Source organism: Nicotiana tabacum, chromosome 6 (genome assembly GCF_000715075.1).
Source record: "Nicotiana tabacum cultivar K326 chromosome 6, ASM71507v2, whole genome shotgun sequence".
NCBI classification, from domain to species: domain Eukaryota; kingdom Viridiplantae; phylum Streptophyta; class Magnoliopsida; order Solanales; family Solanaceae; genus Nicotiana; species Nicotiana tabacum.
Genome location: NC_134085.1, coordinates 131188208 through 131203127, shown reverse-complemented (window position 1 = coordinate 131203127; position 14920 = coordinate 131188208). Strand labels below are relative to the sequence as shown.

Here is a 14920-nt window from a genome sequence, read left to right as displayed (position 1 = left end):
TGTCAATTAGCATCGTCCTTGCCATGTCTTCAAGAATCCCATTTTTCCTCTCCACAACACCATTTTGTTGGGGTGTTCTGCGAGCTGAACAAATATGACTTATACCATTTTCAGCACAGAATTCATCGAATTTTGCATTGTCGAACTCTATGCCATGATCTGATCTTATGCATACAACATTATCATCTTCACTTGAATCTGCTTCATAAAGGCAGCAAAGACTGGAAAAGTTTCATTCTTGGTTCTGAGGAATGATAACTATGGATTCTAGCCTATCTTATACTCTCTTTTGCTTAGGTTTTGGATCAAAATGTGTAAAAGTATTCCCGAAAACTAACTTATTGTGCTTATCTGCAGGGTTTGGTCAAAATGAGACAAGAAAGCTATAATCAACTCATGAAGGAGTTAAATTTGCACAAGTTCAAAGTTGAGAGAAAAGCGCTGACCGCGAAGGAAAAGAGCGGCCGCAGAAGGTCCACCGCTGAAGCGGCCACAATTACGCGTTCTACAGAATTGAGATTCAGAGAAGGTATTCTGGGTACAATAGAGACCGCTGACCGCGATGAAGTAGCGTGGCCGCGGAATACGTGACGCGGGCGCGGTGATATTTTCGCTGAGTACGTTGATGGAAGTCCAGAGACTCTGCAAGTTGAGCTTGACTGTGAAGCGCGGTCCGCGTCCAGATTATGCAACCACAGTTGATGCTAACACAAAGGTAGTGGTTTTTACGTTGTCCGCGAAATCAAGTCCAAACCAAGCACAATATTGAAGAAACGCGGTCCGCGCTTGTTTTTGCGCAGTCGTGAAAGTTCATGCGCTGAGGTGCCCAATATTTCGCTGACAGAAGAACCTCCGTAGGGGTATTTTTGTCCATTAATTTTAGCTGTGTATAAATAGACCTTTTTCACATTTTTAGGTTATCTTTTGTATCAATGAGCTCGTGAACAGTCGTACTTTACCATTTAGAGTAATTTCAGAGTAGCTTTAACTTATATTCTTAGATTTTATTCTTTTAATCAACTTTTATGGCTTATATTTCATTTCCATCTTTGATTTTTACCTTGATTATGAGTAGCTAAACTCATTAGCTAGGGTTGTGACCCAATCCTACATTGGGTATTTAATGGGTCTTCAATTTTAGGGCTTAATTGTTTATGAGTTAGTAATATTTTAGCTTGATTCATACTTTAATAGTAGAATTGGTGGTTGCAAACACTGATTCGTGCCTTTATGACTTAAACTCTTCTTGAGAAAGAGAGACTAATTCTAGGAAAATTAGGCTAACAAGGAATTGGGGTGCATTCAAGAGATTGATAGCCTCAATTAAAGGGTTAAACCTAGAGATAGTAATACCCGACTTGAGCCAATTTTACTTGCATTGTTTGTACACCCAATTAGGCTTGAGAAAGCCAATTAGGGTAAAGTTACTAAAACTACCGAGAGGTATAGAGTGAGTAATTATGTGTAAAGGTTATATCACGACCCCAAATATAACAAGCTTGTCATAAATTTTAGATCCCATTAGATACTCGCCTAGGTGTAAGTCACTTCCCTAGTATTTTTTATCAATTGAGAAAACTCTTACAAAAACATTGTACTTAGATTATTTTCAGTAATCAATAGCATTAAAAGTAGAATAGAAGCAAAGCCAAGCATGGTTAGAAGTTCAGTTAAAAGCAACACACGTAACTAGATTAGATAGAAACCCAACTCCCAACCAATATTAACTCCCTATGAAAATCGATCCCGACCTTTCGGGTAAGAGCTGCATCGACCACTCCTCCCCATCATATATTGGTGCAGGGTTGGAGCCGATCACTTTTTGGCGCCGTTGCCGAGGAGTTAAACGCTTTTGGCTATCTATCTGACTAGTTATGTGTCTTGTCTTTCTTTCCTTCTGTTTTACTAACTTGTGTGAGTTAATCGATTCAAGTACAAAATGACAAATAATGATCCTATCGAAAATGTTCTCCCGGGGGAGGAGGTAGATGATAATGCTGAAGATGTGGTCCCTCTAGTACCTTAAGCTCAAGGAAGAGGCCGCTAGGTCAATGAAAACATTCCAGACCCTCCTCAGCTCCTCCGCGAGCAGCTCCTTGGGTGCTTCCAAATGAAGGTTACGCAAGTGCAATTATCTTACCCTAGATCCGGGTAGGTAATTTTCATATTACAAATGTCATGTTGACCTTATTGGAGTAAAGAGGGTACTTCACAGGCGCTCCCCATCAGAATGCATATAAATACTAGTGGGAGCCCGGGCCCAATATTTCTTTAAAAAAATTGTTACAAGAAGCAACAGTAAGCAAAATAAAAGAAGCAATAACGTTTCACAATAACGAAATTTGAGATAAGTCCAACTGTTAAGCTTCAACTTTTATTCTATAAGAATCTATTGTTAGGATTGTATATCTCGTCACTGAGATTGTATGGAAAACTTGCATATTATGCATGTATGGAACAAACTACAATAGTTATGGCTGATAACTATATATTCAACTAGGTGAGACATCTACATAAGTGGATAACATCATACATGATTTCTGCAATATCCCTGTTTCAAAATTTGCATCGTTGCCAAGGATTGTATTGGAAAAATTCTGCCTTTCATCAATGCCATTACTTACGATAACCGCTGCCAAAAAACCTGACAAAATTAGAGACAACTTTGACCAAAGATTGGTTCTACCAGAAATTCTGTTGTGTGCAATAACATGCTTATCAATGCTAGAAGTAGAGAGCTCATTAGACGTCAACTTTTGAGTACAACCTTTGTACTGCAAACACAATGAAAGTAAGCAAAAGCAACACATCAGTAGAAGATAGAAGAGTCCTTTGCAAACATGGAAAGAGGAAGATGAATCTTAACCGTTTAACAACTGCTGAATCCTAGTATGGAGACAGAATAAGAAAGTGATGTTAACCAAGATTTTGAAGATGTACTATTCCTCATATCCATTTTATACTACAAAAGATTTATCCTTTATGTCTTTGTATTCCCTGAATCTACATACCTTGAAAGAAGCTAAAAATTTTATTCAGCAAGAGAAGATATTTGTCACCCGTATCAAAAGAGACAAGGGGTGGAAAAGCAACAAACAAAAACGAAATCACATGAAGATTGTGTGAGTTAGAAAAAGAACCAACGAAAGAGAATAAAAGAGAGAAAGAGAAATGTAAATGTGAAAGTGTGAAGAGAAAGAGAAAGAGACCTCTCAGAAGTAAGTAAAAGGGCTATTAGCTACTGGACTAAAATATTGTACAATAAAAATTCATCAACTTTCACAGTACAACAAAAGTTCATGTAGGGAAAAGATACAAAAAGGAAAGTTTAGTAACAGTTTGGAGCAATATGATAAAGGAGATGATGATCATGAATGAAATGAAAGGGCAGTATTTTTTTTATCAAAAAATTAATGAGAACTGTTTCAACTAACATTTAGCATTGTTAAAAAAGTTTATTTGGATAGTTAGAGATTTCATTTTTCTGTTTCTTTTTTTTTTAGTTCTTGAAATTCAGCAAAGTAAATCCAGTATCTTCCAAGAAATTGCAACCACATAATAAAAATTGCTTTTGGCCAAGCATATTTCTAAGAGACTCAAACATCATGCACTTTCAGGTTACTGTACGATCATTATCCAAAAGCAGCAGATAGCCTTGTTTGGCCAGGCTTCTCTTATTAGTATCTTTGTATATCATATGTCCTAGTTATATTTTCTTTAAGATTAAAGAACAATGTTAAAGATGAGAAAATCATTATAATTGTCAAAATAATATTTTTTCCACCTCTCTTCTTAGAGAGTTGCAAATGACAAATCAGAAAACCTTTTACATGAATTCGTAACATTTCTAGGCAGCCAAAATTCTCAGAGGAACAAAAAATTCTAGCAGAAACGAATTTATCAGTTACGTAAAGCACATTTTTTGTAACAGTGGGAAAGTTAAATAAAGCACAGTATGAGAAGCATTCAATACATTTAAGTTTCTTGTCAAGAGGAATTACAGCAAGTGGAATAGGATTGGGAAATGGCTTGTTGGTTCCCAGCAGACTATCATAGGTAGCATTCCAACTACAAAACCAAAATTTTCTTTGAAAGTAAGATCTATGAATACAAAAATTGTACTTGAGCAAAGAACAAAATGTCCAAGCATGATTATTCTTCTGAAATCCACACTAAACATCTGGATATCCTACTCATGCAAATCATTGACAAACATCATCCTCGCTACTGTCTTACCTCTTTCAGTTTTTAATCTTAAGGTAGGACTACCCCAGAAAAGCAAATTTTGACCTTTCTATACAATTTTAAAGTGAAATTCTACAGCCAATACATAGCAATCAGCTATGTTACAGAAGGTGATAATAGTATTATGAGGTTAAACAATTTAAATATTTAGCCGAGGCCAAAGAGCCTCCCTTGAACTCCAATGTCTGCTATATTCACATGGGATATAAATACCTCTAAGGAGCTTTAATCATTTTGATTTTTAAAACTTGCTATAACATGTCTCAATTAAACAAGGTTATTAAACAAAAGAGGTGTTTGCTCCAATTAATAGACTGTTGAATATGCTCGCTCCAACTAATAGAAGGTTGAATATGCTCCATACGGTAAAACTTTACAACTAACATCAATACCATCAGAACATGTTGGGTCTATAGTGTCATACATTAAATGAATTGAGGGAACTCATTTTTGGGGAAGGCAGTAATTGAATAAAAGAGCCTAAGCCGTAAGTTTCAATCCTTCCTTTTCAAAGGAACTCTTAGGAACTTACAGTACACCCCTTAGCCATCCTACACTAGGGAAACTAAACGAATTATAGAAAATTACAAAAACAGGTAGCAGTAAGAACAGTCAACAACAACAACATACCCAGTTTGATCCCAACAGGAGGGGTCTGGGAGTTATGTTGCGCGGACTCTCCAAAATATAGCCGCACCCGTGTCGGATCCTTCAAAAATGCACTACTTTTGGAGGATCCGACACATATCCGACCACATTTTCAGAGAGTCCGAACAACATAGTCTGGGAGCAAGAACAGTCAGAGAATCAAAATTAAAATAAAATCCAAGCAATCTGATTGCAAGCAATTTCAAAGCAATGGATATATGAGAAGAAAAACATTGTTGTAATGCCTGAAATTTGTTATATTGAAGCAATAATTAGAAAAACTTTACTGAACAGCAGTATCGCAACTAAGAATCTTTCGTGAACATTGTTCACATTTCCAAATTTTATTTAAAAAGTTTTCAGAAGTACATTCATCAGGCTGAAATTATAACTAAAGTTAATTGAAAAGCGGATGATAAAATAAGAGAACTAAATTTTCCTTATGAAGAACCATATCTGAGCATAAATTAGACCTACCGCCATTGTTGTCCTCTGCGACAGCACTGTTGATGACTCATACAGTGGACGCAATACTTCGGGAACACTCTAGGGCTGGAAAAGATTATTAGCAGCATTTTGTCAAAAAATTGAGAGGGAGAAGAAGAGTCTTATGTAATTAACAAATTAACACACCTCTAGATCGATATGGTCAACTATGTGAATGATTGAACCACCCCCCTCATAGGGTCGTATCAGATACAACTTGGAGGCAGTTCTGCTCTCACAAAATTCTGCACCGATGGCATGCTAGGACCATTCTGAGTGTTGTTCAGTGATCTCTCGCATACCTAGAGTTGAAATTTGAGCAATTCATAACATAAGTTAACAAGGAAAAATGGACAGTTACCATTTCTTATTTGGTCAGTTTACAAGGAATATAATAACTACTGACACATACCACAAGGCTACCATCTTCCATAACAGATGTATACCGCATTAACCAGAAGTCACGAGCTGGCTCCAGAGTAGTAGGTGCGTACAGTTGAAACAAGTTACAAAAGTATATTCAATGAAAAATTGTGACACACACATGAACTAAAGTAGGACCGGATATGAATTTTCTAAAAGTAACCTGCATGTATAGCAACTCAATGGTTCCACCGCTCCCAGTAGACATGACATTGAGAACATCCACCGCTCGGCAATCACGGAACCATGATGCATGGCCGATCTCAGCAACCTTGATTAAGGGAAGCACAATTACACCTTGAATTCCAATAAAAATATTGAATTGATCAAGTTATTCAGGATGACACTTACTCTTGTAGGCTCTAGACCCACAAGGCCACAAGCACGTGAGACTACTTCTGAGCAACTATGAGAAATAGCAATGATTCCAATGGAATCCGGACCAGGCTGCAGTCATGAAAGAGAGATATTCTTAAAGATAACAATCACATAATTTTGTGTGCATATATAGATATTATGTAATTAAATATGGTACATGTAAGTGTACACGTGATCAAATCTTCTAAAGTGTCACAGGTAGAGATTTATCTTAAAAAGCAAAGCTTCTACTGATGTGATTTATTGATGCAATTGTGTAATGGGAGGTGCTAAAACTTAGATTTTTGATGAGCCTGACAACATAAGCGGAGCAAGACGAATAAGTAAGAAATATCTTCATATTTTAACTAAAACAAAAGTGATTATGATTAATTGATGATTAAATAAAGAGGAAGAAAGCAAGAAAATTCATTGTAGAGAGAATTTTTACCATGCGGCTCTTTTTGCCAAGAGATTTAAGAGATAATAATGCAAGAAAATAATGCCATGAAAGCGCAAGTCTAAAACATGTACAATTAAAGAACTGTGAATAAAGGAGTCATTTACCTAGTTAATAAATCGTTAACAACACTCCAAAAACTTGATCATGACTTCTATAAATTGAAAGATAGGAAAGGGAACAAGCCTTCATCCCAGGCATTTGGACCCACTCCACAGCGATTCCAGTGGCCTTTGATAGAAACTCTGTTAAAGTTTCCTCTGCTAAGGACAAAAGTCTGAAAATATTCATATATCATTAGACATGCTATGGAAAATAATGCAAAAAATAAAAAAAAGGGAATTAGACTCAGAAAATGTGTACTTACCCACAGGGCTTGCATCCCTTGGTCGACGCTGAGCGGACAAGTTTTGCTGACCACTCGTCACCACAGATTCACAACTATTGTTGTCTTTGGTGGTAAGGGGTGCCTGCAATATTGAAGTATGACAGTTAGGAAAAACTAAGTCATCGGGGAAACAAAGAGAGCGAAACTATTACTGCTCGCATGTACTCTTTAAAATTGAAACATCGAGTTGTATTGACAAACTGAAAAGCCATATACAAATACAGGTTTTATCTCTCCCGCTGACATCATTGTTTTCAAGCATTCACCACCGAACTAAATAAAAATGCAAAATGTTTAGAAATACCATAAAATACATCATATGCAGATTCTTGCTTCTATAGGTAGCATTTCTAGGTTACATATTTCTACACCAATTCTTTTCCTTGATCTTCTAACTAATCAGAAAAAGTTGCCATAAGCAAAACCCAAAACACAATCTTTAAAAAATCCAAGAAGAAGACAAGTAAGAATAGATTGCTTACAGTTTGAGTCTGTTGGCGGAAAAAGCTATTCTCATACACTAACTGTGAAACTTGCTTCTGCAGCCTATCATTTTCCTCCACCAACAGCTTATTCATTGCTGTCAATTTTCTGTTCACGGCTTGAAAACGCGACGATTCTTTACGTTGCTTCTCTCTACATCTGCACTTGCACAAATATAACACGGTAATCATCTGAATAGTACAATCCAATAAGCATGAAAGGAAAGCAAAGCAACTTTCAAAATCCAACAGGATAATTTTGCTGGATACCTTCTATTCTGAAACCAAACTTTGATCTGTTTTGGCTCCGATGTTGGACAGAATTGGACACTCCCGAATCAGCTGCTGACGACGGAGTGAACTGGGCTTTGGACATTCATGATATAATCTCTCCAAAGCCTCAACCTGCTCAGGAGTTTACCTCACATATTTCCCATTGTCCATCCCCATTTTACTGTCTTTATAGGCCGATGTCATCGCCATCATCACTTCAATAAAAATCACCATCATGTGTAGAAACTGATAAATATGCTTAACTGCGTGCGTCAACTTTATTCTGCGAATTTCGAAGTACATGTTCCACAAACAAGATGGGTATTATTGTGCTGAAATTGTATGTTCAAACTGTATGTTCAACTCTATTTAGTTCAGCAGATGCTATACAGTAACATGTAAAAGATTCACAAGAAAACCTTTTGAATGATTTCATCATAAACTATATTGTATGTAGAACGATTGTCATCACTATCTGGGTTTGACGGTCGAATTAATATCTTAACACAATTGGAAGCTTTTGCTCTCGACAATGCAACATAAAGCTGACCATGTGAAAACACTGGTTCTCGTAAATATATACCAACAAAATCTAATGTTTGACCTTGTGATTTATTTATAGTCATAGCAAAACACAGTTTTTACTGGAAATTGTGTTCTTTTAAACTGCACTGGTGGTTTTTCATCTTCTGATGACATCAATGGTATTCTCGGAATAAACACATGTGTGTTTTTAAAGTCGCCGCTTGCAATTTTTGCGCTTATAACATGTGTTTTAAAATCACAACATGTCAATCTTGTGCCATTGCATAAACCTTCACAAGGATTCAAATTTCGTAGTAATATAATTGGACAATTTTCTTTCAAAATTAATCTGTAAGGAGGTAAACTAGTAGGATTTAAAGAATGCAAAAAATCTTCATACTGACTTTGATCATTCGATTCACATGTTTCATCAATTGCAACAAATATTTTAGCTTCTTTTGGAAATTTGCTTATAACGTATCATTTATTTCATTTACAAAATCATTTTTCGTTGTCAAAATAACACAAGAAGTTACAGAAGATGCATCACGGAAGAAAGCATGCATATTAGGAAATGTTGTTTCAAATAATGCATTCAAAGATTCCTGTTCAGTAGTATAAGGGACAATAAATGAATTTGGAATTTCAATTTTGTTTTCACAAGTAAGAGGTTCTTTTCCATTTCCTATTCTCATCAAATATTCACAAAAGGCCGGATCAGTTTTTGCACGCATGTTTTCTGACAGTTGCAATTTTTCAAGTTGGGGCCAAATGTCAGAATATAATAAACTCTCATGAATAAAATCTTCTCTTTTTTCGTTTCGAACTACTGGTAGAGTTTGTCTAAAATCACCACCAAAGACAACAACTTTACCACCAAAAAGCACATTAGTATTCAAGAGATCTTTCAAAAGTAGATCAAAAGTTTCAATCATTTTCTTTTTTGCCATCGATACTTCATCCCATACAATTAATTTTGCATCTCGAATCAAACAGGCAAGTGAACTTTATTTGCTAATATTGCAACTAAAGTTTTCATCAATGTCAATGGAAATTTTAAAACGGGAATGAGCTGTACGACCACCTGGAAGAATCGAAGCCGCAACTCCAGAGGTTGCTATTGCTAGAGCAATAAATCCTATAGATCGCACAATAGCTAATAAGGCACAATATAAAGAAGTTTTACATGTTCCTCCAGGACCATCAATAAAAAAGCTCCTCCTCTGTTTGAAGATATTCTGTCTATAATCACATTGTATGCCATCTGTTGTTCACGATTCAACTTTTGTCGCAGTAATAGCTCTTCTTCAGTAACGATTATGTTTCTTTCGAAGAATATTTCTCTTGCTTCTTTGGCAGCCTTGAAATTTTCAGGGATAAGTTTATACTCATTAATGTTATGTCCCATCGAATGTAAGATGTCATTGAGATAGTCTAAAACTTTATATCGAACATTTTTTGTTCTGATGTCTGGTAAAATTTTGAATTCTTCAGACATAGGGTCCTCAAATTTCTCCCACAATTCTCTTGGATTACCAGGATCACAATATACTAATAATGTAGCAAACAAGCGTCTCAGACTGCATGGCATTTGATAACTCTTAGCTTCTACCATACATTCAGCTAAGTTATTGTCATAATGAAGTAGTCCTCTTTTTTGAGCTGATTCTCTGAATGTATCACAATGTACTTCATTTACAGTTAGTAGGTCTTCATATGATTTTGGTCCTCTTATATTCATTAATAATAATTTCAGATACTATCTTTCACCTTCTGTTGGATGAGATGTTACAACACGTCCAATGACATTACCCTTTATTCGACGGGTCCACATTTTATATTGTACTGTCCATACAAAATATTGTGGAAATTCTTTATACAGTAGATTGAGCTTTATTGCATCTTTATTTGTTTTGTTCATATAAAAAAATTCTGTTAAAATTGTTTTTCTAATCATAGGATTATTCATAATTGAGTTTATACTCGATGCACCTCTTAAAAAAAGTAAATTGTTGTCCTTCAAGATGTAACTGAAGATGATAAACAACTGTTGTCATTTTATTAATAGGGAAACCAAATAAACGCCATGTAGCCTCAGGTGGTGATACCCGTCAAGCAGACTGATATTCTTTTATTTCATCTACTTCAACATTTGCGTCATTGTCATGTATGTGAAATGCGATTTTATCATGTCCTTTGCAGATGTATTTATAAATATATTTAACAGCTTTAATATCTGAATTTTTTTTAATATTTATGTGACAATTGAATTTTTCAAGTAAGAATGGATTATAAAAGACAACCCAAGAGTTATCGAAATAGTGATCTTTGACTTTCACAAGTCCTGTGTTCCGTCTTCTATAAATTGTGTAAGAATTTTTTCCTTTTGATGTTTGATCAGCAAAGCTTCTTGGATGTTTGAATTTGCAACAACTATTTTTCTTTTGCATACATGAATTTGTAGGATTTAACTTACCACAAGGTCCATGCATCATATGTTGGAGAACAAGTTTATATAAGGTTTCTTCAGCTTTACAATCAGGTAACTCAGCCCGAACAATATTATTGTCATAAGCTTCTAGAGTGAGTAGTTTGTATTCATTAGTAAGTATAATAAGGAAATGAGCATGTGGTAGACCACATTTTTTAAATTCTATAGTATACATAAAAGCTGCAACTTTTCCAAAGATATTTCTTTTTAATATATCTATTTTTAGTTCTTCTATCTTTGCTCTAAAAACTCGACTAATTAAATCAGGTCTATTCTGTGCTTCGTCAGTTGGTAGCAAGTGCACTTTTATCTCGAGCCAAGATGGGTTACAAGTCATTGTTATGAATAGATCAAGTTTTTCAAATTATTGTACCAAAGAAATAGCATCCATGTAGCGTCAACGCATGTCTCTTGGTCTGCCTATAAAAGTAACAGGAAGGAATGTTTGCTTTCCTATATTTGAAGCGTCTCTTTCTCCAAGTCTTAAAACATCAATGAGTCCTTGTAGCATTTCTATCCTAAAGAGATCTGGGTTGAATGAAAAAAAGTCCAATCTCTGTGTTTCAAATTTTATGTGTTCATCTATTGAATATTGTTGAAATAATCTTCCAGAATGCAAAGTTTCATTTGTTTCATCTTCTCTCATTTGGAATTTATAACAGTAATATTCACGAATAGAGATATTATCTCTTTTTCGTTTTCCTTTTTCAAGATTTTGAGCTTCCATGTCAAGGTATCCATCAACAGAATACATATTTCTAATACTTGGTAATTCTTCGTGTTCACAATAGGCTCGGCGTTTAGAAGTATCTTTTGGTTGTATAATTTTTTTAATGCCACAGTGCCATTCACTTTGACCATATGGAAACAATAGTGGATACTGTAGCGGATCATAACATCCGTAATAGTAGTTCACTATTTGAGATCTATTGCTATGAGTGTAGATTCGAATATGAGGTGCAGAACTAACTTCAATGATTTCTCTTTCAACCCATATCCTTGAAACTTCTGATGTAATAGGAAGATTGTATACACGTTGATCCAAACCTAAGTCAGATTTAAGTGCAATATTATAGTTTGATAGATTTGGAACATTTATTAGGGATTTTAAGAAAATAGAGTATGGATTAGTTCTCAGTATATTCATTAGTTTTTTGACTAATGATTCATGGATTTTTTCTGAGCAAACCATTCTGTTAGCTAATTCGTTATCGTTGTCGTAGAAGTATAGTTGTAGATTTCTTGCTATTCCACTCGGAGGCAGTAAATCATTTATAAAATGGTACATCTTCCCTTGAACTGTAAATGTATAAATACCACGATTTTTTTTTTGCTAATTCTTTGTCATAATTTACACCAAGTGATGTAAATGCAAACATATTATTGTATGTTCTGATATATGTTCGAAAATGTTTACATTATTCCGTAGTACCCAAATATAAATTTTGTATTTCAGCAGGCATCTCATGTGAAACTAACTTGATCGAACCATTGTTACAGTAGAATCCAGTTGTTCATATTCAAATTTTTTTGTACCACAAAATTTACAATTAGGAACAGTTTTCAAGGGAACATAATTAGATTATAACTGTCTTACGTATGTACAACTTTTTTTTGGAGTTATAACATGTATATTTAGGTATCATTAGCATAAAATTACCAATTAGGTAATATACAACACTATCATAATAAAAGATTGGTGCAAACCTTTTTTTCCAACCATTGTTGAACTCATACTATTGCTTTCATTAGATTCACGTGACGTGGAGCCTAATGCCAAAAAGTAATAAATTAGCAATAAATAAAGACATTGTCTAAAAGTCAACGTTGCATCCTCGATACTTGCCTACTTCAAAGGAGTAGAAGGGATAAGTTATACTCTTTTGCTTATCAGATGTAACTGGTAAAGCATCAATGTGACCCTTGTTGGCTAATAGGGGAAACACAACACACACTTAGCATCATTTAATTATACTCACATGCAAAGAGTGTGAAGAGACATTTCTACAAAAAAATAAAATTACAAAGGATGTGTTCTAACATGTTCTTGAAACAAAAGAAGAGCCCCTAAGAAGAACATTTTGTTGCTGAAACTCAATTGTAGCTACAGTAGCGCTAGGAAAAGCAACATTCTCAGAAAGACAACTATTTTTTGACTCTTGCCTTTTTGTTCGTCATTGTAGTAGCAACACTTCCTTTTTTTCAGCAGATATTAGTCTGTACGTTTCATGTCGCCTAAATTTTATCTCAACTTCCGATTTGCGAAGCAAACATGTTTGTTTTTTTTGTTCATAACCTATTATTCCTACAAAACTGCAATTATAGAAATTAAAATAAATGAAGTAAACAGAAATAGTTTGCTGGCAAAGGTAACATCAGAAGCGAATAGCATCAGATTAATAAAAAATACTATTGAGACTCAAATATATCTGACTTTTATTTTCTGAGCACTACATACAAGAAAAATTATCACAGCATCTAATGGTTCCTTAATTGAACCTGTAGATCCTCCTCAATCATGGGAACTGCAATAGCTATAAATGGCGGAACTTATACAACTCAACTGCAAGAGTTAGATAGCGTAAACCATATATTCACTATGTTTCTTTAAGAGGGAAATGATATTGATTCCCTACATACATAAAGGTTCAACCATGAATATGCTAGAGAAAAAGCCTCCAAATCCCAATTTTCATCAGACGTTACAACCTTAAGATATGACGCAAAAAGCAAAGTGAAAACAAACACTATTAATCATTAAATTTTATCTTTTCAACAAAACCATAAAAATAAGTAATTGAGCTGTAACTTTTTCTAAAGAAATAACAAAAACTAAACCATTTCTGCAGCTAAAACAGGCTCTCCCGCCTCCAACACCAAAGTCAGCAAATTATTGGTTTACCAGGGGTAGAATAACGTTAAAGTATCAATAGTTCAAAAAGGACAATACAAACTTCTAACAAATTAACTAACTATTATCTCCTTCCAATTACATAAAAGCAGAATCATGGTCTTTATTAGAAAAGCGACTATCCAAAATAGGCAGCATATATCAATATAAGGCAATAATGGTAAATTGATACCTAGAAAGCCAAAAAAATTCAGATGAAAAGCAAAATTTATAGAGTATTGAGATCTCTCTGTTTTCCTCACTTCGGCCTTTTCCATTCATCATCCCTCAATGTTCATCTCTTTACTAACCTGATAGAAGAATTTTGTCAAACACCTTGAGAACAAAATTATTAGTAACATATTTTACTTTGTCTGCAGGAATCCCTCACTATTCAGGGCAAAACACAAATACGTAGCATATTATTCAGGATTGAAACAAATTAATACAAAAAACAGAAGATGAGAAGAAGATTACCCAGTAGAAAATTCCAATAGATAGAGGGGCAGAGCAAGGGAGCAGATATATGAAGGGAAGAGGCGTTTGAAGAAGAGGGCTTTGCAGATGAAGCTTTTCACAAGTGTCGGATGTAATAAGAAAATCAAATGGTGAGTTGATAGCTGTCAAAAATGGGCTACACGTGTTGGGCTGCAAATACAAACCATAAGATAATTTTGGGCCAGGCAGACATGTTGACCATGAGCTGCATGGTTATCCCCATTTATAATATAAGAATAGATCTAAAGGGCTTTGTGGATACCTGCTGGGGAAGCAAACATACAAATATGTCGAAGGATGCATTGCAACTGATATTGTTCCCTTTTTCACTTAGAGGGAAAGCTTTGGACTGGCTCGAAAGACTCCTCAACCATTCCATCACTACGTGGGATGAGTTGGCTGACAAGTTTATAGCCAAGTTTTTCTCACCGTGACATATGGCTGCTATAGATACCCAATTTTTTCTTATAATTTTTATATATGCATAAATACCTTCAAAATAGCATATACATGCATATATAAGCATGCACAAGGTTTTTACAATTTTTTCCATAATTTTAGGGATTTAAATTGATTTATTTCTTTCCATTTTATTCCTAAAAACCCAATAATTATTCTCCAAATTATTGATATGGAAATTTAGTCATTTAATTTCTATACGTATTCCAAAATGTGGTTAATATATTTTTTATGCATTTTTATAATTGCATTTTGTATTTTTAAGCTAAATTGTATATAATTGCAATATTAGCCC

At 34.7% G+C, this 14920-nt stretch overlaps 2 protein-coding genes and 1 long non-coding RNA gene across 8 annotated transcripts; all 3 read right to left on the bottom strand.

The window, feature by feature from the left end:
* Positions 1–2351: 2351 nt before the first annotated feature.
* LOC107776703 (uncharacterized) lies at positions 2352–7089 on the bottom strand. 5 transcript variants are annotated; one of them, XR_012710700.1, is made up of 7 exons: positions 6987–7089; positions 6727–6896; positions 6154–6249; positions 5966–6073; positions 5792–5847; positions 5527–5681; positions 2352–5445 (listed from the first exon to the last, which is right to left on the bottom strand). XR_012710700.1 is itself a non-coding variant. In XM_075255361.1 (7 exons), exons 5-7 carry the CDS (start codon positions 5409–5411, stop codon positions 2493–2495), a joined length of 390 nt encoding a protein of 129 aa, XP_075111462.1. In that variant the 5' UTR covers positions 5412–5445; positions 5527–5681; positions 5792–5847; positions 5966–6073; positions 6154–6288; the 3' UTR covers positions 2352–2492. The 5 variants fall into 5 exon arrangements, 1 of the variants encoding a protein (XP_075111462.1); XR_012710702.1 differs by lacking the exons at positions 6727–6896; positions 6987–7089 and having other exon boundaries at positions 2352–2774; positions 3974–4068; positions 5371–5445; positions 6154–6288; XM_075255361.1 differs by lacking the exons at positions 6727–6896; positions 6987–7089 and having other exon boundaries at positions 2352–2774; positions 4002–4068; positions 5371–5445; positions 6154–6288.
* A 1668-nt stretch (positions 7090–8757) lies between these two features.
* LOC107776705 (uncharacterized) lies at positions 8758–9237 on the bottom strand. The gene has a single exon (XM_016596615.1). The coding sequence runs from the start codon at positions 9235–9237 to the stop codon at positions 8758–8760; it is 480 nt and encodes a 159-aa protein (XP_016452101.1).
* Positions 9238–12675: 3438 nt separating this feature from the next.
* LOC107776704 (uncharacterized) lies at positions 12676–14629 on the bottom strand. 2 transcript variants are annotated; one of them, XR_001646037.2, is made up of 2 exons: positions 13862–14629; positions 12676–13091 (listed from the first exon to the last, which is right to left on the bottom strand). It is a non-coding gene; the product is annotated as an uncharacterized LOC107776704 (long non-coding RNA). The 2 variants fall into 2 exon arrangements; XR_001646036.2 differs by lacking the exon at positions 12676–13091 and adding an exon at positions 13152–13487.
* Between the last annotated feature and the right edge of the window lie 291 nt (positions 14630–14920).